We start from the raw sequence: 26,847 nt of genomic DNA on the forward strand, positions 1-26,847 counted from the left end.
TTGGTCCCTGTAGGCACGCAAACAGATCAGGCAACGTATGACCCACAGTTGCCTGAAAAGGCAATATTCCTGATAGCCTGGAAAGAAAATGGTTCTGTAACTTTCCACTTTGTGCTGCATTTGCCATTCTACAAATATACTGAGCAGATTTGCAACACTGATCTTCCACTGCTGCACTAGCTGACCTTGCAAGAGACCTATGCCTTTGAAGGACCTGCACCACCCTCCACACTCTTCTCAATTTGCTACTACTAAGACTCTATAAACGAAAAATACAGAACACTTTACACAATCAAAATATTGAAGTTATCCAAAAAATGCAATAGTCCCCATAATGAGAGCAAAATTGCCCTACATTTGGTCAAGCATATGGCAGGGCCATAATCGCACTCCTAACACAAATGAAACTGACTTTGAACATATTATGGTCTGTTTTCATTTTTTTAAATTTGGTAATATGTTCACTACTCTTCATCGTGCTAGAATATCCATACTATTCACGGCAACCTGCATTGCTTTGGCAGGGTAATACAACATGGTATGTGCTATGGCCAATGTGAAGAACATACAATATGTATGTTTGCAAGCGGGGTATGACGGTTAAGTAAAATAAATTGCATATCGGACTTTAGAACATGATTTTCGCTGGGAATGGAGCATATGCAACTTATGTAAATAAATATACATATGAAACTAAAATCATGTCAGCCTATTTACTGAAGAGAGAGTGTGTCCATGATCTGAATAGCAGCATACTAGCTAGAATAGCTGCTTCACTTGCAATTAATTAATTAATGTATTTATTTATTTAGTTGATTTAATCAAATTAATGCTTTTTACAAAACATTGTAGAAGAAGAAGAAGAAACTGTATATCAATTAATTAATTGAAGCATCTATGTCAGATTTTTTTTTCTTCCCTATGTCATTCTGGGTAAGCATTCAAGAGAATTTGAAAAAACGCATTCAAATATCAGATGTCATTGTGTTAGTGTGGTGCCTTTTGCTCATTATAATGTAAGGAATCTCTTGCCAGAAAAATCAGTATCCAAACACATTTATATAACAAAAAAACGATCCCTTAAGTGGAAGCATTAATTAACTGAAGCAGGCCCACCTGTTCATAAGAATTCTTCTGAAATTCCTCAAAGCCAAAGATGTCCAAGATACCGATTTCAAGCGTTTGGTCACTGAAATGAAACAACATAAAGGCGAGAAGTTGCAGGAGCAAGAACAGCAAATCATAATTAACATCATTTTTTATATTGACATGAATGGCAGTATTACAAGTTTCCCTGAATATCTCTGCCTGAAAGTGAGTACTTTGATGCAACGAATTTAGAGAGTAGATAAAGTTACAGTAAGACCAGAACAGTGGCTGACATTGACGGTTTCCCAGAATGTGAATCACAAGCTATGTCAGCACAAACAATGTGGGAATACATAACGTGTAAAGTAAAAAAAGAAATTGAGTAGTGAAGCAGAATCAGAGGCCTTTGTGGATATTGGAGAGAATATTTAATGGGGGCCACATTAAGATTCTCAACAGAATAGAACTTGGAAACACATGCTATGCGTGTTGCACGACACAGCAGATGTATTCATCGTGTAAATACATGGTTTATTAAATAAATAAAAAATAAAGAAATCAATTAAAGTGCGGCACATAAAAACGTCTAGTTGTACTCCCCAGTTGCTACTCCCAATGGCAGCAGTAGGGTACCCTATCATCCCTTTCTAATATGGCCTTGTCATCCATTAAGCGGCTTACTAGGATCAAACACCTTGTTTTCTTCATTTTGTGGATGATTTCACTTTACCAGTCCATATGTTAATGGGGCCACAGGGACTAGAACAAACCTTTTGTAAACAGACCACAGAACATATTATGCTTTTTGTTTACATAATTTCATTACACACCGTCCCTAAGCAATACAATCTTCCACATCTTGAAGGGTGTGAGAAGTGATTTAGACCATGGGGAATGTGAGAGTGCTACTTGGATTCTGGAGTCCTACTATTGCATTTACAAAAAAAAACACTATCAACCATTTCCATATCACTTGTTCCCACTGATGTTGGGTATATAGATGGCACCTGCTAAACACAAGAGCAATAATAAATGTTGAATCAATGCGTCTGAATAGCTGGGGATAACTTAGGGCAGCTAATTCCATATCTTGTGCACGTCCCACCCATTGCAACAGAAGATCAGTTTTAAGCAAATCTGTCTTATCCCTCCCCCCTCAACTGTTTTTCTGTGTGTCATGGATGATACCTGTTAGCAAACATGCTTCAATACTGGATAAATTTTCTTTGCAATGTCCCATTTGACAGCTCCATGCTGGTACCAGTGTGTTGTTATTTTTCTTTGTATGCTGCAGAAGCAAACCATATGCTTTAATGCCCCTGTCACGATGCTTGTTTGAGAAAATCAAGAATGCAAAGGCTTTGCTAGGGGGAGCTCTGAGGGGGTTATAGCCACGGGTCTTTTGGTTGTAGCCCCGGATAGAAGCTCAGGGGGTACAACCAAAAGGTTTGCTAGCCCAGAATCCCTACAGTCTCGACATTAGCGTGGCCCCAGATTGTATCCAGACCTAGAAACACCCCTGCAAGAATGTAGGGATGCTATCTCAGGAAGGCCATTTTTCAGGCCTCTCTACCCACAGTTCATTTTGTCAGCGACCCACTATGGAGCACACCACCTCAGATGCTGGCAGCACACACAGCTGACGCTTTTGTAAACAAGGGAAGTGTCTGAGTGTGTACCGCCTTAACAGCTTGCCAAATGCACTTCTGTGTATGTATTTAGACAGTATATTTTTTAATTGGATTATGGCTGTCAATTGTACTAAATCAATATTGCGACCCTGGTCAAGGATTCATTCAGTTTTGATGTGGCATGGTGTACACGTAATTGTGAGTGAAGCCATTTGAATTACATCGAATCAAATACATTTGAAGTCGTTTGAAGTGAAATAAGTATGCAACTTAAATTAATCCCCCATCATTCCTGCCCTGTCTGCTTGTGTACGCTTTCGATTAGTCAGAATGCTAATCTCTCCCCAAACAGATAATGAAGCAGGAAGAGAGAATAGAGTAGAGGAGGCCATCATCACCACATTGATGAGGCATCAAGTCTAAGTGATATAAAAAATGTGCATTGTTTGTCTTCTCTGTGTCCATGTGTGAACGTTGGTTGAAGGGGCTACATGTGTGCTTGTGTGTGTCTGAGTGTATGATGTATGTGTATGGGGGAGTTTTAATGAGTGCATGAGTGCGTGATTCAGTAAGTGTGCTTATAATTAATATGTATATGTGTGCAAGGACGTTTGAATAAGTGTACATGTATGTGTGGCTGTATGTAGTATGTTTATGTTTTGGGGATTTTGGATAAATGCTTGATTGAGTAAGTGCATGTGAGGTGGTATGTGTATTTGTGTCAGTGTGTGTGTGTTTCTGTGTTTAGTGTGGTGGCGGCCAGCCAATTCTCGGACCGCTCCTCAATGTCAGTGGGCTCAAGAACCATATACATGTTCACATAGGGCTATTTTGTCATTCATTAAGGAAAGGCAGTGTGCCCTGATTTTATTGTAAAAATACAACCATATATCTAGCAATGGTGGTGTATTTTATGCAAATGTTGAGAACATGCAGTATGTACAATTATTTACAGTGAGTTGTTGGCATGAATTGGTCACATCCAACACAACCATGAGACCATGTTTGACAGTGGCAAAACTGGCATGTATTTGGCACATGCCAAATGGAGATATTTTGCAGAAGACAAATTGACATGTGTTGATCAGAGACAGTATGGAAGTGTGCTATTACAGTCACAACGTGGCATTTATTGAGCACAACCCATATGGAGAAATTTTACAATGGCATGACTGGCACAGTGTGGCAAAAAGCAGAATTAAACTGGGTTCTCACAGTGGCATGCTGGCAAATAGCTGGAAAACCCAACCTGAAAATGTTCTATGCCATCTAATGGGCAAAATGTACAAATAACTGTTTTGCAATTCCAATACTAGCACTTACCGGGCACAGCTAACCCGAAAATGCATTCTGACTGTGCAAAGCCATCATAGAAATAAATGTGTTCTTACAATGGCGTCCATCTATGAATTGCGCACAAATAGCAGAAGCATACATACAGTGGCAATACTGGAATATGTTGTTGAGAAATGGCCGCATGAAATGTTTTACAGGGAAATGCTGAACTATATTTTTGGGCACATGGCAAAGCAATGTGCTCTATAGGGCACTGCTGGCACATATTATTCAAAAAGATATTTTATGTGTTTTCTTTGGCCACAGCAGCGTGAAAGTGCCTTACAAAATGCTCATGTACACTTTTGGTGATCTGGCATCAATGTTTATCATGTGTTTCCCTGCTTGACTGAATTAAACGTATGTGTTTTTAATGGGCTCATTTTAAAACAAAGAACGTTCTTTTTCTTGCAAGAGCCCTTACAGCCCGCTCTTTTAATGGTTTGGTATTGCTCACTCACTCAGAGAAAATGTTCATGCCCCTCAAACATCCCAGTCACCACACTATCGGGTGCTAAATTGCTCAATCTCCTTCCTTCCTTCCTTCCTTCCTTCCTTCCTTCCTTCCTTCCTTCCTTCCTTCCTTCCTTCCTTCCTTCCTTCCTTCCTTCCTTCCTTCCTTCCTTCCTTCCTTCCTTCCTTCCTTCCTTCCTTCCTTCCTTCCTTCCTTCCTTCCTTCCTTCCTCCCTCCCTCCCTCCCTCCCTCCCTCCCTCCCTCCCTCCCTCCCTCCCTCCCTCCCTCCCTCCCTCCCTCCCTCCCTCCCTTCCTTCCTTCCTTCCTTCCTTCCTTCCTTCCTTCCTTCCTTCCTTCCTTCCTTCCTTCCTTCCTTCCTTCCTTCCTTCCTTCCTTCCTTCCTTCCTTCCTTCCTTCCTTCCTTCCTTCCTTCCTTCCTTCCTTCCTTCCTTCCTTCCTTCCTTCCTTCCTCCCTTCCTCCCTTCCTCCCTTCCTTCCTCAGGTTAGTATTTTGATATTATTGGTCTATGTAGCACCCTCAACAAAGGTCTGATACGTTGCCTGTTGTGATTTCTTGAGTAAGGACATAATTAGTGCATTTTCCTTTCTTTCCATAAGCCATTCATCGTAAAACCTGTTTTTTGCTGGTGCTTTCTCCTGCTTCTGAAAGTTGATCACACTGGGGGTGCTGCTGTGGGATCTTCCCTCCAAATATGTTGCTCACTTGTCTGGGGGCTTGTGTCTTTTTTGGCATCATGATATTCGAGGGCTCTGATATTTTCCGTGTTATTCCCCATGCTGTTCAGCACCCTTTCCATGACCTTCTTTTCTGTAAATGTTGTCACGTATTTTTACCCAAATAATTCTATGTTGGTTTCTCTCAAAAATAAATGTATCCGTGAATGTCTTTAGATACATTGTGATGTCACCGCTTTTACATTGGATTCTTTTGTGTCTACTCTCCTTCAGCCACATTATTTCAGCTCAGAACTTTTGGATTGTTTATCATGTTGTTCTTGTTGATTTACAATTGATAGTTTTCACTCTGGGAATTTGCTCAGTTCAATAAGAGAATTGAAACTTAATTGTGAGTGTTCTAGAGGTAGGGAGGAGGAAGTTGTCGGGATTGTATCTCCACAGACCTTCCAAATCGCCCTCTTTAGTCATAACATCTGTTGTTAAGCGGATTTAAGGCTTTAGGACCTCATTGGCTGTTCCACATATTGGAAGTTTGAAAAAGTATCACTTGTTGATATCTCAAATGTCAGAATTTAAAAATCACTTCGTGAGCAAATTTCCCATGGTGTGGACTTAGTTTGTCTGATTTCACGATCCCAAAGACGACATACATAGTCATATGACTTCCCTTACCCCATTTTAACGTCTGGTGTAATTCATACTGCTTTTACTGCATGTGTTGCAATGACTAGCTTGGGGATTTTCACAGGGCGCATTCAGGTCTTTCAGGCAGCTATGGTTACCCCTTCATTTTACTTTGTCACGAGGATGACACTGTATTCTGCTTTCCTTTTCTTTAAATCCTCTGTGCCATGACCGTGGGTAATATGTTATATCAAATGTAATGTAGCCCTCTTCAGTAATGTCCTGTAACCTACTAAAGCCAGCCCTCTAATTCCCAGGTAACACAAATAAGCAGGCAAGCTGTTAACACAACATACATAATCCCAAATCTGTAGTACAATTGGGTAGATTATACCGTTTACCACAGCTCCTTAATACCATATTTAAGTGTAGTTAGAATCTCTAAAAGTCATCAGGTTTGAAAGTATTGTTAGTGGGTCAGATGCCTGGAGTAATTATGAAATGATCAAAGTCACCCATAATTAGTTCATGTTGCTGTCAGTTCTTGTGTGCTGGTACTTCATTGCACACTATCAAAAGCTCTAGATTCAGATCTCTTTTCCATAAAGGCTCACATTCACAGGGTTCACTCTCACTCCATAAAGGAGACTGGGTTTCTTCTAAAACCTATGAACTTTTTGGTGGAATGAAACGTGTAGAATTCCAAAAGCAGAATTCCTTCTCATAATCATGTGTTAATTGCTGCATGTAGAATTCCTTGAATAATGTCAGGAATTCTACTATTCCTGTTATTACGACTACTACTACTTAAAATAATAATAATAATAATAATAATATAATAATAATAATAATAATAATAATAATAATAATAATAATAATAATAATAATATAATCCTATACATGCAATTCTTTGGAATTCCAGTGCATTGCTAAGTGAGGAAGCGCACAGCCATCCTCACCCTGAGACTGGGCTACAATTCGGTGCAGGAAAAGGAACCATTATTTCTGGAATGCCATTTGACCCTAACAGTGTGAGTGTGGTGTCACAGCCATGTTATCCTCACATGTGAATCATGCGGCTGCCTAAATCGGTTTGAAAATGAAATGAGCATCCAGCCCTGTATGCCTTATTGGTGTAGCTACTCAAGCATGCAAACCCTTTTGTCACAGACATATTTGTCAAACTTAAACACTCTGTGGTCCTTCTTATGTTCTCAAAATACTCTTCAGTGTTATGTGTCCTCTTCTCTTTTTCCATAGATGTATTATGATATAACATAAAAGGAGTGAACGGATTCCCCATCTTAGAATTATAACATTCCATCAGAACATCATGTGGATGGTTATTGTAGGTTTTGATAATGTTCTTTGCTGAGACAAGTGTAACATTCTCATGATGACTACAATGCATCCTGGAGGCGGTCATTAGTAAAGAAGACTACAATTTAAAAAACAAAGCTGTTCATAATGTTAGTGTGATTACATTTTTTTTTAAATGGTTGCTTTTGCATTCCTCAGCCCTCCTCCACCCCACTCAAGCTATCTCGTTTTACCCCTGGCGATGCAGCTGTCATCAATAGCTGTGGTCTCTCTATAAAATGTGCACCTGACAACACGACTTTCACCCTCACAGAGTCCGTGAGCTAGAGTGAGAAACACAGAGCAAGAAACAGAGAGGTAAGGGGATATCTAGAGCAGACTGTTTTACCAATAACAATTTGTTGATTTAGCATGGTAATTATTGGTGTCAGAATATCCACTCTGGAAGTCGATTCATAGACCTCAGCCGGGCAGTTGCAAGGTAAATGACTCATGGAACAAGGCATCATCATGTTCCCAAGGTGAGGGCAGTGAACTTCAGCTAGCCTCTTGACTACAGCAAGAGCCATATTTTTGACACATGTCGACATGTTTCCTATTTTTAAAATATTTTGCATGTTATGGCTTTTGTAGCCCTCCATGGGCCGCAACAGGCATGGAATTGGGAGGGCTGAAGCCCTCTCACTTTGATGCAGCAGTCATCAATATGCTGTGAAGCCCAGCCCACGCACAGATGGCAAAAAAGCTGCCAAATCTGTCACCTCGGAGAGAGGTGTATTTACTTTTAAACATTCTTTTAAGCTTTAAAATTAAGTAAACGCCCGATCTTAAAGGTGTGAAAATAGTCTTTTACCGTGACTGCGGCCTAAGCAAACGTCCTGAGGACTAAATCCTGCCCAGGGGATGATATCAATAGACTCCCATATGTGGAAGCTAAAGGCTTAACTGCTGGGTTCAACTTTTAGTTGGCCCATGCCCCCAATGTTTAGCGTTCCTTTGTTTAACTAAATAGCCTGTGAGATGTAGAGGTGTAGTCAGGGGAGGGCCTGAGAGGGTCCAGAGGGAAAAGGGTAAGAAAAAACAAAGCGTTTTTGTTTGTGTGCGTGTGTGGACGGTATGCATGTATATATGTATGTATGCATGCATGTGAAGGTGTGTCTAAGTGTGTGTATGTATGTTTGTATGTGAGGGGGTGCTTAAGTGCATGCATATGAATATGTGTGAATGCTGTACCTGGCTGCGAGCGTACATGTGAATGAGAATGCAGTGTTAATGTTCTGGGTGCTCGTGTGAATGACAGAAGCCGAATGGGTGTGTGTATGTGCGTGTGTTTGTGCGGCACGCACATTGCAGCATGAACATGTTTTGCCAGGAGCGTGGCATGTTTTACTGCCATTTCTGGGCAAAGCAAAGCCAACCTGAGTGTTATTATGAGAAGGAGGAGTTGGAAGGGGTACTGCAATGGGGCTGGCTGGGTCCTACTATGGCATTGACTGTTGTACTTGCATTATGGATAAACCCAGTTTTATGAGTGTTCTTACATAGGTCGGTCGGTCTTTGTGCAGCACGTAAGGTAATGTTTTCTTAATTTTTCATGACGTTTTCTACTGGCATTAGGGGGCAAAAACAACAGGATGATGGCTCTTATATGGGGTATTTATGTAAATAATAATGATTTGTTATTTTTATAGTGCTTTCGCCAAACCACTGCCAGAGAACATATTTTATATACAATGATCACCTATTTAATTAATTAACCTAAGTTGTTACTCATTTATTGACCTCCTAAGGATGAGTGGGCCTTGCTGGGATTTGAACCTCTGACCTGCACACACACACATTGCAGAAGCAAGAGCTCAACCCGCTGAGCTATTGTACCAGCTAACCAGCAAAGCCATGCTTTCTTACTATGGCATGGCTTTTTATTTGTAACTGGCATTAAGGCAAAGCAAACAAGAGCATGTTCTTACGTGAGGATAACACATATTTGCAGAGCCAGCATGAACATGTTTTGTTATAGTATTATTGCTGCATCATGGGCAAAGTAAACATGAGCATTTCCGCATGTGGGAATATTGGCATATATAGGAGCACCAGAATGGACGTGTTTGGGTACAAGTACTATGAACATGTTTTTTACACTTGCAGGTACTGGCATACAGTGGGCAAAGGCATTATGAAAATGTGTTTGAAAATGCTCTTGTGCATTGTTGATGACTTGGCATCTAATGAACTGGTTTCATGTGTTACCCTACAAAACTGATTGTAAACTGTGTGACTTTTTACCTAATTTATCACAGAAAGTGTACTGTAAAATTCACCATTTCAAACCCTTATTTAAACATTTTTCTCTGGGAGAGAACCCCATCTGAACCCACGTGGGTGGGTTCACTCTCCCATGCTCCGCTGGTAGCTCCTACACTTTCGGTCGGGAGCAGAAAAAGCTCAGTTCCCTCTTCGGTTCCCGATTAGCTTAAGGCCCGACTTGTTACGCCTCATGTGAGTTGGGGGGTGATAGATGCATTTAATGGGCCAAAGGAAGGTGCAATATCTACTCAGCATACTGAGCTCCAGGTGGGGATCAACAGTGAAATAGGTTTAATGACCCCAGTTACTACCAGCTTTCAAAACTGCCATCCATGAAAGCCCCATTATACGCAGATGTGATGTTTAAAATGTCTACGCCGAGGAACTGATATCTGTTTCGGACTTCCAGGCTGTGCAGCCTGCAGTGGGGGGGCACTAATCTGCGATTTTAGAAGCATACACGGATCCAGAGCTGTGTACGAAGGCCAGGTGTGCCAACATTGAAACCACGCAGGAACCGGCTTCCACCGACGGCTGATCCGTGGACCGGTGGGGTTCTCTAGTGTCTGGTCCCAGCAACGTGACCAGCGTATCATAGAGACTCCTTTTTGATACCCGGCCGAGGCTTACAGTGGTAGTGAAATGCTGCATGGCCCCAAGCCGATCCCTGGAAAAACTGTACAACATCTTGCCAGGCTACATGCGACCGGCACCTCGGCCCAGACCGAAGAGGCGACTGCAGGGTTTTCTGTGCACCGTCAGTACTGTGAACACTCACGGGGTACCCGCCTAATACCCTGTGAGGCTACCAGCGCTATGTGTGCCTGCGCAAACTAACGGCATACATATCCCTATTACTTTAATCCACCTGCAATTAAAGCAGAGCTGCCAATTTCAACCGGCAAATATTGCGGGCCCGGCGGATCTGACCTGCACGCACATCGGTCTGCAGATAACACCTCTGCAACACAGTGCCCACCTGCAGTCCCCCCTCTGGCCCCAGGCGAACAGAACCTGAGGTAGGTCGACAAGAAGCTGCGGCCTGGAGGCTCGTGCCTGCTGTATGTGAGCAAACAACCCTTTTTCAGAAATAAACGTGGTGGTCATCAGAAGGATCCAAGTGGCAACGGGTACCCAGACATGCCTGGGACCAAGAACTGTTCACAAAACTGAGCACAAGACGGTCAATTTCTATTGCTGCGAGGCACCCAAACTCTTCTTTTCCCCCGCCAATGTCTGACAAACCCTCCCTAGTACCTTTAAGGGCTCCATCACCGCTTGGGATCGGACCGCAGATGCAGAGACGGCCGAGAGTACACTCACTTACCATCCGAGAACTGGTATCTCTATGCTGGTGGCACGGATGAGACGACAAGGTAAGAAACGTAGCCTTGCTTACTCCTTTGATATCCAAGAGCCAGGCCCCCGGAACCTACACAGGGGACACTATGCGAACGAGAACCATCCCAAAGACCAACATTTCCTAGTAGCAGACCGCCATATATCTACTCAATAATATACGCCCAGAACTTGAACTTTGGAGCAGGACTCTAACCCCAGAGCAGTTGTATAGCTAAAAGACTACATCCCCATAGGGTAGCCAGCAGGGTCCTCTAGTGCCTAGCTAATATATGCACTGTTCAATGACACATTGGCTATGAAGGAGCGTGGCACTGCGGGCTCACACCAGGCTACAGGAACTCATGCTCTACCGTAATCTCTGAGGAGCAACCATAATATAACTTCACGGCAGGTGTGGTCACGGACGTGTCATGCCCCTGATCCCTCGATTACACCATAGCACCACAAAACTGTGCGGCCAAGAAAAATCCTTATAGACACCAAGAGCTATTCTCGGACCAAATACTTACAGCAACAGGCCCAAACTGTGAGGCAGATACCGTACTGCGAAGAGAAGTCACAGGACACACTAGAAGGAACAAGTACAAACTCTGCCCGTGACTAACTCTTCAAGATACCATCATGATCAAAGGTGCCAACAAATAGAAGGGCCCAATGGATTCCTTCACAGGACCAAGACCTTTAGCCCCTGAACACTTCCCTTCCCCCAGCAACTCACAAGCATCTGGTGAAGAGGAGAACTCAAGAGATGACCATTTATTAAAGACAATGCGGAATGGGTTCCTAGCCATTAACGTTAAATTGGACGACATAGTGGGCACAATAGGATCACTGAAAGTGAAAGTTGAAAAGGAAAGCAGTCGCATTACCGAGGATGAAGGGCGCATTTACACGAACAAAGACAACATTGCACGTCATGATCGTACATTGAACTCCATACAAACGGAACTCAAGAAAATGGTGAATAAATGTGAGGACTTGGATTCAAGGTCCCAGAGGAATAATATCCAGTTGGTCGGGATCCATGAGGCAACAACTAAGGGGCCTATGGAACCTTTCATCAAGAAACTTCTTCAAACACTTTTTGACCCCACCAGGTTCTCGCCATAGTTCCTAGTGGAGAGAGCACACCACCGACTTTGCCCCCCTCCACTCCTCGGGGCTCCCCGAGGATGATAATTGCAAAACTGCTCAACTATTATGACTGGGACTTGGTGCTCCAGCTTGCCAGATAAAGTGGCACGCTAGAGTTTGAGGCCAACATAATCCATATATGCTCTGACTTTGCAAAGGGCATACACACACAGAGAAGGGCCCTCATTACGACCCTGGCGTTGGACCATGGTGCTAATAGCACCATGGTCCATGCCGGTAACTTACCGACTCCGCCATGGCGGAATGGGGAATTACTGCCCCATTCCGAGGCTGGCGGGGCAGTAATTCCCCATGCCGCCAATTTGCAAATTGCGGCACCGTACTTAGCACCAAGGTCCCTTTGCGGGTTGGTTTTTAACGCCTGCAAAAAGCAGGTGTTAAAGTCTCCAACCCGCAAAGGGACCTCGTAATCAGGCGCTAAGGGATTACCAGTACGGGTACCCTTACCGGTACCGGTAATCCCTTAGCGCCAGGGTCGTAATGAGGCCCAAGGTCTTACGACAATGTGAAGCGTCTCCTTTGAGCTTGGAAAATTCCATATTCATTGATATAACCTGCCAAACTGAGAATCCAACATGAGGGGAAGGCCCATTTCTTTGAGGGCCCTACTCAGGCACTGGCCTACGTGGAAGCAAGAATACCCATCCTTACAAGACAGCCGCACCCGGGAGCAATTTATCACATAACAATGAGGAAGAAAATCTAGATGAAAATGATTAAAAGGAACAAATTCATATCTAGGCTTACAAGAAACTTTGTCAGCCCATAGCAACGGAGAGAGATGAACATATCATGAAGCACCTCGAACGTCGAGCTAACTAGAAGGCAAGCTGACGACATGTCCCCCCATGGGTTATCCAAGAGTTTGATTGGGGCATATCATCAAGTTGGGGCAGATGGTGAGGGAGTGGGGAGGGAAGGGGGAGACCAGGGAAATGCCAGCACTCAAAGAGTTTGGGCAGGAACCAGCCTGAAAGTTGTGGGTCACAAAGTTTATAAAAGTTGTGGCAATGGGCATACAATCTGGAACAGAATCCTGCATATTCAGTGCAACAAAAATACAGAGTGGGATGAATAAAGGAACAAGCGCTGTGACATGGCTCTCCAACTCAAAGTGATCTCTTGGAATGTGAGAGGACTAAACAATCCCATTAAGACGAGAAAGATCTGGGCGTACCTAGACCACCATGCGCCCAATAGCGTGATGCTTCAAGATACCCACGTCCTGGAGTCGATTCACGAGCAAATGGCATATAAATGGTGAAAGAACAGATTTTACACCGATTACACAATCGCGAGGAGTGATAACGCTCATACATAAAAGTATAGACTTCAGAGTAGGCACTACAAATATAGGCCCGGAAGGCCGATACGTTCTTGCTTCTGGCACCTTCAATAACAGTCCGGTGGCCCTCATAAACACATACCGCCCCAACTCAGATGATCTCATTTTTTATGCAAAAATAGCTACCCTATTGGATTACACCCCGAACATTCCCATCATATTGGGTGGCGACTTCAATGCAATCCTGGATCTCTCCATGGACAGATTGAGCACCAATCAAAGGTACAGAACCAAAAGAGCTTACACACTAAATCAAATCATATCTCAATACATGCTAATAGACATTTGGAGAGCAGAACACCCAACTAGTAGGGAGTTCACATATTATGCCACAGTACATGATGCCCACTCCCGGATAGACTTATGGCTGGTATCGGAGACCTGGGCAGATGGTAGGTGCAAATCTACAATCTTACCACATACCTGGTCTGATTATTCACATATAGTGCTTGAAATATAGCAAGATGGCTCCACCGTACCGATACCTCCATGGAGAATGCCCCCGTTTGAACTACTCGATGATTACCTTATGACAACACTTAGGATAGACATTGAGACATTCTTCGCTGAAAATGAAAACTCTGTCCCCAAGTGCTCTAAAGTGTGGGATACAATCAAAGTGTGGCTCTGAGGCACAATGATTGCTACTACATTCAGAATTTAAAAACCACTAGAGCTGAGCTAAAAGAGATAGAAGGTGACCTTAGAAAACCAGAAAATGAATACAGTGATACACATGATAGAAGGTTATTGGGGTTACTTAAAGGTAATAGGCAATCATTCTGCGACCTGGCTGATCGTGAAACCTGTTTCATGAACAGGAAAGTGCAAGCAAGGGGGTATGGCAAGGCAAACCGCCCTGGACAGCTTCTGGCCGGGATAATAAAAGGGAAGTGTGATGCACAACACATTGGGGGAATCACCAAGCCTAGTGGAAAAACTATCATTAAGCATGAAGAAATACATAACATGTTCAGAGATTACTATCAATCACTCTACTCCAACAATGATAGCATTACGGTACAGGAGGTCCACCAGTAGATATCACAAACCAGACATCCCGCATTGGACAATGCCACCAATCACAGTTTAAGAAATTTTAGGCGCCATAGCATCCCTAGCATCAAGTAAAGCCCCGGGCCCAGGCGGCATAGGCATAGAATTGTACAAGAATTATAAAGACATCCTGGCCCTGAAACTCCTTAAAATATGGGAAGAGGCATGCACAACAGGGAAACTTCCATCCTCCTTTACCGAAGCAGTAATAACGGTACTCGCCAAACCTGGGAAACCCACAAATGAAATGGCGTCATACCGACCTTTATCTCTGATAAACTCAAACATGAAAATCTTCACCAATACCCTTCCTAATAGACTGATGCTCTACATGTCTGACTTGGTGAACCCCGACCAATCAGGATTTATACCTGGAAGATCAACAGCTCTAAACTTAAGGTGGCTATTCGGAACTAAGCCACAAATAAACAAATAAACCCTGAACTCCGGGCCACAACAATGATTTTATATGCGGAGAAAGCATTTGACTCTTTGTCATGGAACTTTCTATTTGATGTCTTGCGACGCATGGGGATGGGTGATGAGTTCAGCAAATTCGTTTTCACTGATCAAAACTACTCAGCAACCATTAGACTTGCCAGACAGGGTTGCCCCTTCTCCCCAATCCTATTCGCATTGACCATTGATCCCCTTGCTAGCAGGATCCGGGAATTCCACGGACATAGAGGGATAAACATTCAAGGGCCCAAATTATTTCATTATATGTCGACGGCACCCTAATTTACTTGAAACATTGTGAGGAAAATATATCACCGATATTGGCAGGGATCGAAACCCTCACACGGCACTCAGTATATAAATTAAACACTACGAAATTGGAGGTGTTTCCCCTAAATGACAAAACTACAGAACCCAAGAAACTACATGGCATGAAATGGGCGAGCATGAAAGGTTAATACCTAGGGGTACAAGTAGGAGGGTCCTACACAATTTTGCATGAACATTACCACGAAAACTACCTATCCACACTGGAGCACACACTTAAATGGAGCAACCTTCCCATATCGTTAATTGGCAGAGTAGCGGTACTGAAAATTATTGTCGCCCCATAGCTGTGGTATTTTTTAATACTATCCCGATATAGCTGGGACGGCAGTTCTTTTACACACTCCGTAGCCTAGCCGTGGGGTTTGTTTGGGGTGGTAAAATAGATAGAGTGAAATGGGAGTCTCTCACGGAACCGTATCACTGTGGCGGACTCGCAGCCCCTGACTTCGAGCTATATTACTTGGCTGCACAGGCACATTACACTGGGATATGGTTTGCACCCGACATTAAATACTCACATGTCAAAATTGAACAATGTTCTGCGGCACCATACAATATTAAATCCATGGTAATCAGTTCACATAAAATTGACCCATGCCTGTTTGATCCTAAAAAAAACCCAGAGATAGTTTAATTTAGGCTGTATCATTGCCAAGAAATGTTTCCTGCTAAAGTGGAAGGCAAGAGAAGCCCCGGCACTTAATCAATGGCTCAGAGAGATGTCACAAGTGAACGAAAACAAAGAGGGATATGTACTTCTAGACCAAAAAACATATGGGCCCCATATCACACATTTTTAGGAATGGAAACCCAGATCCATACTACAAAATAAAATCACTAATACAAACCGTGCAACTTAATATCATGCTACAGCTCGATATGCCTCGCAGACTCATCACTGTAAAATGCATATACTTATGGAATGTATAAGCTGTTAAAATAACTTGTTTAAAACCACACTATGCTGATAACATGTATTGCATGCTGATGCCACTTGTTAAATAAAGTTTTTAATCGGTGTAGCGCGAAACGCGTTGTCTGCAGGTCGCACACCACGGCGTCCTGCCTCTGTCTGTGTTTTTGCTGCACATTGTACCATATGTTTGTGTGTACAAGAATATTTTTCCTTTTTTTAACATTAAAGGTATCTGTAATTACAATACGGTGTGCTTTTCGTGTTTAAACCTGGATTTTTGGAGTTTGAAATTTATGCCTGGCCCGCGGGAGTGCGGTTCATTATTCCTCCTTCTTGTTCAATATATATATATATATATCTCATTTTAAGGACACAATTATTCTGCGATTTGGAATTCACATCTTATCTTCAATACGGTCACCATGTTAAGCTGAGGCAAGAATACTCTGTCCGGTATGTTATTTTTGTGTTTAATGTCAAATAAACTGCACTTAGGGGAAACCCAGCGCAACAGGAATGTTTAAATCCCATGTAACTTTAGGAACTTAAACGTGGTTTCCAAAGTCACCAATATCCAGTGCAAAGTACAATAATAAGCGACCAATTGCAGGATGATGGCTTTAAATAGATCGTTTTACAGTTTTTGATGTGACTTTAAGAGCTAGCTCTATGACAAGGAATGAACGAAATCATAATGTCAGAGAGAATGCAAGAGATGTGGCTATCTGAGGCCTTGGCTGTATACGGCCTCCATTGCCATTGAATCATTTGGTGGGAATTCACTTCTGGATGCAAGTAAAATGTTTTAATTCAATGTGTAATTGAGCTTCATGGTGCTATTTGCACTCTTTTTCTGTGACCTAGAAATGTCTTCACTTTATTTTTCCTCAGTATTTCTTTTTCTAGTGATAAACTGCAGGTCGCTGGTTGAGGTGAGTTTCTGGTAGAGCTCCACTGAGTAGATTACTGTCCCACCAATGTTCTTTTCCTTTAACTCCACAGGAACAGAGACAAGACAAGACACACGAGATAGAAGTGTGTACAGCTCACTGACAAAGTGAGAATCAATAGAAGAGGAACAAGAAGTTCTCAATTTTGCTATCTTGGATTTCCTTTAAAAAGACAGCAATGAAGAATGTGAAAAGATTGTACTCCAACACTGTTTCAAGATCAAGATCAGACACTTTTCCTGTGACAGTGACACAAATAGGGAGGGAGCAAAAGAGATCGAAGAAGAGGTTGCAGGTATTGGTAAACTCAGGCAATCATCATGTCCTATCACAGAGTACATGAAGCAAGCTTCAACATTACATTTTTGCCAGAAGACGGTATTTTATAGACAAAAAGCTCATGCTTGTGGTAGTACAACTTTGCAGTCAGTCACATCAACAGCACCGGCTCCTCAATCAGTTGCAAACACACAGTGCACGCTGCAATGTTCTTTAAGCAGACTCAATGAAGGAAGAGAGGCTCGGGCCTGTATTTTCCTTCCCAAATAATCATGTGTGGCATGGTTTTTAATAGCAGATAAGTAATACATGCTATACATGCACAATTGCCTGGAAAAGGTCAGCTTGGTAGAAATGTGGGAACCCCTTCACCTGTGGTTCGACATGAGATGCATTATCTTAATGCTTGGCAAAAGTAAAGGGGGCACGGTGTAGCATCCCAACCCACAACTGCAGCCACTGAGAAAACGTGCACCATCACACCAAACCACCACTCAAGTGAATCTTGCTGATTCACAGATGTGTATGCAACCTGTCAGAAAAGCATCTTTGCTTAGAGAACCCAGGGCACACTGGCAACGTGTTTGCCCTTCAATGTACCAGCCCACCATTGCTGAGGCTTTTTAGTAAATCAAAAAATACCCCACAGACATTGAAATCTCATAATCTTGTTGGAATGTTAGCACTACATTTATTGCACTATTTGCTCCTGGCCTTGTTGATCAGTGCTCGGAAATTTCAAGTTAGCACTACTTCATGCAAACCTCAGTACCACACCACTAAAGTAATATTATGGAGTAGTGGGTGGGAAGGGAACTCACAATGATCATGTGGAACAGTGCTTCAGTCTCATATCTTATGTCCATCAGAGGGCAGACTGTCAACATCCTCCATACACCTTGTCAAGGAAAGCAGTCTCTCAATGTTATTCAGCTTCCGGCCACTTTTTGTATGGAAGGTTTGACAGCATGTCCCACTGGGCAGTAGATCTCTGAGAGAAAGTAACTGAGGTTTTGGCACTTTGGCTCACACCTCGTGGTTTAAAAGTGGCCTTTGTGGCAGCTGGCATATAATCTGATATTGTGGCTGCCCTCCAGAATATATGCATGTGCCCCAGCTTTGCCCATGTCCTCCATATTTTGGTTACCCACACAAAAGTGTGTCCCATCCTCCTCCCGCATCGACCTCTGGCTCATTTTGAAACACTCCTCCGGGGGTGGGGGATCTCAGAAGCACATATGCTAATGAGCACCTATCCAGACCACTCTCCAGTCACTATCTCCCTGATAATGCCACACAAGTTATTGGCTTACTTCCTGGTCTAAGGCGTCTCTCTCCCGACTTAGAGTGCCCCTCTGTTCAGCCAGGTCATCCCTTTGTTTTTTGAATGCATTGGATTTCTGGCGCTCCTCATCAAATTCTTTTTGAGAGTTTAAGTCTCTCTTGATTAATTTATTATTTTCATCTTTCAAGGATTCTATGTGGTTTGTAGGGTGACAATCTGTTCTGTGCATGCTTTATTACATTTTAATTGTTGTGCCAGTTTCTGTTGACTCTGTTACACAGAGTCCACCTTTTCCTGACACTCCTCTTTCCATGCCTGTAACTGAGTGTCTTCCTCTGCATTCTCTTGCTGTAGGAGAGCCAGGTCTTTTAATTTTGTAACATACTGTCTAGTTTCTGTTTCTAATTCTTGGCTCTTCTGTAGCCTTTGCCCTGCAGAGTCTAGATAAGTCTGGATTATTTCTATTGTTTCCACTTGATTCTTTGCCAGAACTATGTTCTCAGCATGCTTTTCCTGTATTACTTGTATGTGGATTAATAGGTAGGCCGCCATTCTGGCAATTTTACTCTGCTCCTCTTTCACTTTTGGGGCCATGTACAGTTCACTAAGAGCTTGGTGTAATGGGCCCTTGTCCTACCATGTATCTTTAATTTCCTGCAGCCAGACATGTTAATTCTGTTCTGGCCACTCACCCCTGACAAAATGTTTGTACAGGAAGGTGTTCCCTAGCCATATTGATTTCTATTGGGATCACCATTTTGGAACTATCCATTTATTTATGAATTATTTCAGGGTTGATTTATTTTAACTTTTACAAACAGGCCTGATTTTGTAGTATTTATTTTGAGAGGTGCTTGTACAGTGTAGCAGAGAACACCAACCAAAAAAGGTGTCTCTACCCTGCAGGTTAGTCTGCTGTGTTAGACAGTCACGGGTGGTAACTCAAACTCAAAATCACGGCACGAGCCCCCAAATCCGTTAAGGATTTCAATCAGGCAATACACCTGGGTCTCAGCCTCGCATGCAATGCACAAATGAAATATTTATTTTATTATGTCTATAGGTTCAATATTCTGAGTGATATACCACTCATATCACACCCCTTCTCAAAATACCCCTAGGTTACAATGGAGGAATCAGGCAGGTTGGTAAAGGTAATAGTTATTTACTGGGGATCTAATCTCTCTCCCTGGCTGTTCAACCAGTATCTGGCACTCCTTGCCCACCGCATCGCCGCTCTCTGCCCTAATTTCCAGTGCTATGCGGACGATACCCAGCTCATTTTCAGGCTACCCTCAGCCTCCCCCTCTCCTTCCCTCATCTCTGACTGTCTGTCTGCTATCCAGGAATGGTGTGCCGCCAATGACCTCTGCCTTAATGCCAGTAAGACTGAGATTCTACTCATCGGTACACCCACTCCCTCCTTCCCTGCAGCTCTCTGGCCTGCCTCCCTTGGCCCCCTCCCTGCTCCTACCTGCAATGCAAAAAACCTTGGGGTCATCTTCGACTCCACACTCTCCTTCTCTCCTCATATTTCTGACGTCGCTAAGAAGTCACACTACCAGCTGCACCTCCTCAGAGGTATTCTTGCCTTCCCCTCCTTCCCCCAGAAGCTCACTGTCTCCCGAGCCCTGGTTCTCTCGAAGCTGGATTACTGTAACAGCCTCTACCTTAATCTGCTTGCCTCCACTCTCCGCCCTCTGCAACTCATACAGAACAGAACTGCGAGACTTGTCCTTGGCCTCAAGCCCAGGGACCGTATCTCTCCAGGACTGAAATCTCTACACTGGCTCCCAGTGGCTGCGAGGATAAAGTTCAAAACCCTCTGCATTGTCCACAAGGCCTTCTGGGGCCTTGGTCCTAAATACCTTCAACTCTCTCTTCCCAAATATCTTCCTTCCCGAGCCCTTCGCTCATCCGCCTCCAACTCCCTCAGGGTCAGCCGCTTCTCGAAGCAACAAGCTGGGGGTAGATCTCTCTCCGCGGCAGGGGCCTCCCTCTGGAACAGCCTTCCTGCCTCCCTGAAACTTGAGGAGAACCATCTCCGGTTCCGGAAGCACCTCAAAACCTTCCTCTTTGCCTCTGCTTTCTCTCTCCCTCTCCCCTGCTGAACAGCTAATATTCTTCACTGAAACTGCACTGATTCTGCAACTGGACCACTCTTAACGGCCTCGGTCCTGGGCCCAGCCACTCTCCACTTGCACTGATGCCCTGGAACCCCTCTGCACTGCGGGACTGTCTCTGTATCCCTACAGCCCCCCCCCCCTTTTCCAGCACTTGTTCTGCACTTACCTTGCACTTGCCACCAGCTGGCCCTATTTATTTATTACTTTACGCCACTTACCTTGTACTGCACTTCCCCCCCTCCCCTTCCCCTTGCACTTTTCCCCCTCCCCCACCCCTGCACTTGCGCGATCTGAATGACACCTGGCCTAGTAGGATCGTTGTCTGTCTCCCCTTGTTTCCTCCCCTCCCTGCCTCGTCGCGCCTTGAAACACCTGTGTATAGGCGCGTTACAAATGCCATATCATATCATATCATATCATATCATTTATTTATTTAAAATTCAAATCAAACATGCTTTAATATATGGAGCGGCAATCACCAATGGGGTGACAATAAAAATAAGAAAGTAGGTAAGGCAGTTAAATTCACTTTTTAGCAACACAGAATATAAAACACAGGGAAAAGAAACGTTTGGCTTATTTGAAAGATAGCATTTAAGTGAAGGTTTCCCCCTGCAAATTTCTCAATTCACAAATAAAGAATTCTACACAGATGTAAGTAAGCAGCAGGTATTCAGAAGTAAAGAACAGTGTACAGTGGTTGAATACAATCTTCCCTCCCCAATCAAGAGAGAAAAACATTTTGGAAATGTTACACTTTTAAAATGACATTCGAAAAATGGCTGAGCAAAACAATGAAAAATGTGCAAAAAGGCCGTAAATTGATATAAATCTCTATGGAAGCAACACTGAAAAGTTGTTACCAATCATAAGCTTTAGGATAAGAAACAGTAAACTCTTCGAATCTTTATGGAAGTTTGGAAACAATTGGAATTGAAAATCACACGTGTAAAACTTTTGCAGAAATGTGAATTCCTGCCTAATATTCACTAAACGGTTTTTGAGAAAAACGGGGGAAATTGGTAATTCTTCAGAACTTCTGTTCCTTATGCAGCAAGTTTTCAAATGACTAGCATACATTTAGATTGAGATGTATGTACTTTTCACTCTTTTACTTTTTCTTGCTTCCAAGTTAAATGTCTTGAAGTTCAGTGGCAAAATAAGCATTTTAAATCCAAAAGTCACGTCAGTTTCTTTTTCTTCCTTCCCAAGTGTGAGCAAATGGCAAGTCCTTTGAAGTTGAATAAGGGGCATCTTCCTGGAGAGCAGAGCTTCCTGCCCCTCCCCTGGAAGGATGAGTGTTCAAGCCTGCTATTGTCTTTGCCTGCGGCCCAGACAAATGTCTAATGAAGCCCATTGTCATGAGTATGTGATGCCTCCCAACAGCAATGAGCCTTTCCTGTCAGCAGTGAAGTGTCAACCTTTTCCAGGCTAAGGACTGTCAGAGCAGAATTATTATTATTATTTTTTTTAAATAGTTGATTAACTCCGACTGGGTTTAGCTTTAAGTTTCACCTAAATCGTTCATTTAAACACATAAAATGAACAAAGTTTATAGGTAGATTTTTCAAATTAGCAATCCTTTGACATTCTTAAAGAATTAAGCCTTTAAACAAAAACATGCTTTCACAACAGGTGATGTTGCACTTCATTCTTGAAAAGTACATTAAACGGATTTCAAAATCCAATTTTCCTCTGCAGCACATACACATTTTAGTCAGCATTAGTTCTTCCCTTGAGTGCTGGGATTGTTTGCAGTCTGGATACATGTATCCAGCCTTTGTTTAGAATTTAGCAGTGTTTTCCCGTGGAAAAAGAAAACAAGGGTTCCTGGGTTGCTTTTTCATTAGATACATTGTATAGAGCTGTCAGTCAATGAGGCCCGGTTCCTCTTTCTAGCGCCAAAAACAGCACTTTTTAAGGTTGCAAGGCTAACATTTTAAAAGGCATTTTTGGTTTTCAGCAAAATTCTGCTGCTTTGCTCCATGTTGAATGTGGTAGAGCCCACTGTCATGCTCCTACAGTGAGAACTCTGTTTATGACCCCCCCCCATCCTTAATGTGTGTGGCAAGGTGTGCAGCCATTTCCTGGTTGTGACCCAAACGCAGTTTTGAAGATTTTGGCCTGCACAGGAGTCAGTGCATCCATTTTGGGCTGTTTCTTTCACCATTTCCATACAGTGATGCAGTGGGGCACATTGGAATGGGTCAAAATGTCCCACACAGAGTCATGAAACTATGGGAGTTGCATGCTAGAGCTTGACCAGAGACAAGCAAGCATACCATCCTGCACTCTTGTCTGGTGACTGTCATCACTTGAGGAGGGTGCTGGTGTAGGTGGGTGTGAGGCATAGGATACGCATGCCTTAAACACATTATTGTGCCACAAGCTAATTATTCTTGTTTATCAATAAAACACCCAAGGCACTCTTACTTTGCTTACCTTGATGAACTCTCTTGTGGCAGGCAGAAATGTCATATTACAATGTTTACCCTCCCATCCCCCTGACAGTCACACCCTCCAGCAAGCTGCCGCAATCTCACACCTATGACCAGTTGGTATGGGATTTCATGGGTGGGAATAATTTTTGTCCTATCCTCATGCTCTGCAAGAAAGCCTGCACAAAGGCAGGCAATGGTACAGGGTTCCCATTCTCCTCCCCCGGGGCCATCTTATTTGTCATATTTGGCTTCTCCTGCTGGTGCTCCTCCATTTCCTGCTGTCCCATCATTTTCTGTTCTTCCCTTAGGGTGTTGTCCCTTTGCACTTCTGTGGATATATTCCTCTACTGCTTCGGCTGTACAGTGTACCACCACCTTTGCTCCAAGCCTAAGGTAAAGGCAATCACCCACCTGGCACAGGTACTCCATGAGTGACTCAGCAGCGACCAAAGCCTAAGGTGGATTGGTTTCTACATCCACCTCCTCTTACTCCACCTGCTCCTACTCACACAAAACATCCCCCTTTTCAACCAATGTCTACTCCTTCAGGCTCTGTCTCTCCCTTTTGGCTAACTACCACAACCACTGACACCAATTCTGGAAAAGTGAATCTCTTCATCTTCCTCCCCATCCCACCGGCATTCCTTCAAAATAAAGGAACAAGTTGCTTATGCTGTCATTTTTGCAAATCAAACATATGCTTACAGTCCCTTTCAGTGTCTATAAAGTAAATGTCCAAAATGCAAAACATTTGCCAATCGCCAGCAAAGGGATGCATTTAAGACTCACATGATGGGAACAAGTTCTCAGATCACACAAACAATAGGATAGGAAAGATGTTAGGAATTGTTTTTTTTTTCTTCATTTAGGGAAAAAGGAACAAGGTACAATAGGAATGTCATGTTTTATTAAAGTGTTTCTTATTTTGTATTATTAAGTATTATACAGTACAACAATAGTCATTTTTAAAAACTCTTCATTACAATGCAATCATCAAAAAACTTTCAATATGAATCCATAATTTTGTCACATGATATATAAATGCATCATTGTTGCAATAGATACATGTATCCCAGGCATCTTCCACATTATCATAATCCTTACCATCCCAAGACAACATGTACCTTAATGCTTCACAGTCAAAAATTAGATGTTTGACCATCTGCTGGATCATATCACCTCAACATTTACACAGCTTATCCTCCCTTGAGAGCCCCTGTTGAGCCTGCAGCTTTTCAAGGTTCATGATATCATTATATTTCATTCTTAAATATGTCCATATGGCACCATTCCCCAAGATGCTATGCACATATGAAGGAACAGCCTTGCTCCCCTGGTAGTATGTTACAAAAGAGCCAGAGGTACATTTCCCCACAAGCCCCATCAAGTTTTCTTCTTTGGAAAAGACCTCAAGGAGACAGCGCATCTTATTCTAAATATGGGAGGATCAAAGCATTGTCAGTAGACCTATACAGCCACCTCAGGGCACAGCCCATAAGTTTAGTACTAGTACTGGATGGCATATATGCATTTGTGGTTGTCTAAGCATCTCCAAGGCACCATAACAAAGAGTGAGGAGCTGCATTCATAAACTTACAATGCATATCTAAGATGTGTTGATCAATTTTCATCACAAGGGTCATGAAATAATATTTAAAATCGATGTATTCTGCTGGGATTTGTTTTATTAATCGCAGTAGCCTATGCAGTGTACATCTCTCTATTAAAGGGATGGTCTAGTAAACATTTTTATTTAAAAAATAGATAGGCCACATAAAAAAAAATACTAGCATCCTCCGTTTTAAAATTTCCTGTGTAAAATTTTGAGCTATTCAAGCTCAAAATTCGAAAAAGCAAGCACAGGGGCGCAGCCATTTTGTGAAATGGAGGCCCTCCTGTGCTGGCTTTTGCTTTTGCGGCACTAATGAAGGAAAAGCCAGCCAGCTGTAGTAAACAAAGTCTACCGCTGGGTGGCTTTCCCTTCATTAGTGCCGGGACTCGGAGGACGCGGACCGGAGACCAGAGCAGGAAAGCTGCAGCTGAATCTCGGTAAGTGCTATTTATTTTTTTTACAAAAAATAAGCACTAGCTGCGTTTTTTTTTCTAAGTTTTTCCGGGCTGGAGGAGCCCGGAAAACTTCGAAATAAAACCGCAGCTTTAAAAAAGTATTTATGGTTGCGCAAACATAAATACAACGTTATTGTGTTGGAAAACACTGCGGTTTTAAAACCGCAGCGTTTTCCAACACAACCGCGTTTGTTTCTGCCTGCTGTGGCTATCACTTTGGGTCTCCGGTGCTCCCAGGGGAGCACCGGAGACCCAAAGTGAAAGCCACAGCAGGCAGAAACACACGCGGTTATGTTTACATGCCGCATAGTGTTTCTACCTGCAGCTGATTTCCCATTTGGGGCTCTCGGGCTCCCCATGGGGAGCCCGAGAGCCCCAAATGGGAAATGCTAAATGCTGCGTTGTCTGCCTAAATCTGCTTTCCCATTTGGGGTCTCGGGCTCCCCGTGGGGAGCCCGAGAGCCCAAATGGGAAAGCAGATTCAGGCAGACACAACGCAGTTGTTTTCCGCAATGCCGCGTTGTGTCTGCCTAAATCTGCTTTCCCATTTGGGGCTCTCGGGCTCCCCGGGAGCCCGAGAGCCCCAAATGGAAAAGCAGATTCAGGCAGACACAACGCGGTTGTTTTCCGCAATGCCGCGTTGTGTCTGCCTGAATCTGCTTTTCCATTTGGGGCTCTCGGGCTCCCCGTGGGGAGCCCCAGAGCCCCAAATGGTAAAGCAGATTCAGGCAGACACAACGCGGTTGTGTTGGAAAATGCTGCGGTTTTAAAACCGCAGTGTTTTCCAACACAATAACGTTGTATTTATGTTTGCGCAACCATAAATACGTTTTTAAAGCTGCGTTTTATTTCTAAGTTTTCCGGGCTCCTCCAGCCCGGAAAACTTAGAAAAAAAAACGCAGCTAGTGCTTATTTTTTGTAAAAAAAATAAATAGCACTTACCGAGATTCAGCTGCAGCTTTCCTGCTCTGGTCTCCGGTCCGCGTCCTCCGAGTCCCGGCACTAATGAAGGGAAAGCCACCGAGCGGTAGACTTTGTTTACTACAGCTGGCTGGCTTTTCCTTCATTAGTGCCGCAAAAGCAAAAGCCAGCACAGGAGGGCCTCCATTTCACAAAATGGCTGCGCCCCTGTGCTTTCTTTTTCGAATTTTAAGCTTGAATAGCTCCAAATTTAACATAGGAAGTTTTAAAACGGAGGATGCTAGTATTTTTTTTTTATGTGGCCTATCTATTTTTTAAATAAAAATTTTTACTAGACCATCCCTTTAAGGCTAATTCTACAGTGGGCTTAAGACGCCAAAATTCAATTCCATACAATAGTATGTACAACATTTATTTTGATACAACTTTATAATAATGCCAACCATATAGCCTCCTGCTTTAAAAGGCAATGCTTTAATAGCATCTGTGACCTGGCCAATTCTGAGCTGAATATTCTGTATGGCAGTTTACCAATTTAATTTGTTATCAACTATAACACCCAAGTACATGTAGGTGCTAACAACCTAATTTTTATCACCATTCGGTAACCAGGATGAAGATTTACTCCTGGACTGAGCATGATAATTAGGGGAGAAACCCATTATTTTTGTTTTATTGATGTGAATTCTTAGTGTG

At 43.0% G+C, this 26,847-nt stretch overlaps 1 protein-coding gene across 3 annotated transcripts in view; it reads right to left on the minus strand.

Moving 5' to 3' along the window:
- The window catches only part of MYO16 (myosin XVI), a 3,167,675-nt gene that overhangs the window by 1,041,829 nt on the left and 2,098,999 nt on the right, over positions 1–26,847 (minus strand). For all 3 annotated transcript variants that reach the window (XM_069636567.1, XM_069636564.1, XM_069636566.1), the window contains exon 21: positions 1,117–1,189. In XM_069636567.1, coding sequence (XP_069492668.1) covers positions 1,117–1,189 — 73 coding nt within the window. The remainder of the gene's footprint in view (positions 1–1,116; positions 1,190–26,847) is intronic.

This window comes from Ambystoma mexicanum, chromosome 7p (genome assembly GCF_040938575.1).
Source record: "Ambystoma mexicanum isolate Mex_15411 chromosome 7p, UKY_AmexF1_1, whole genome shotgun sequence".
In the NCBI taxonomy this organism is placed as follows: Eukaryota; Metazoa; Chordata; class Amphibia; order Caudata; family Ambystomatidae; genus Ambystoma; species Ambystoma mexicanum.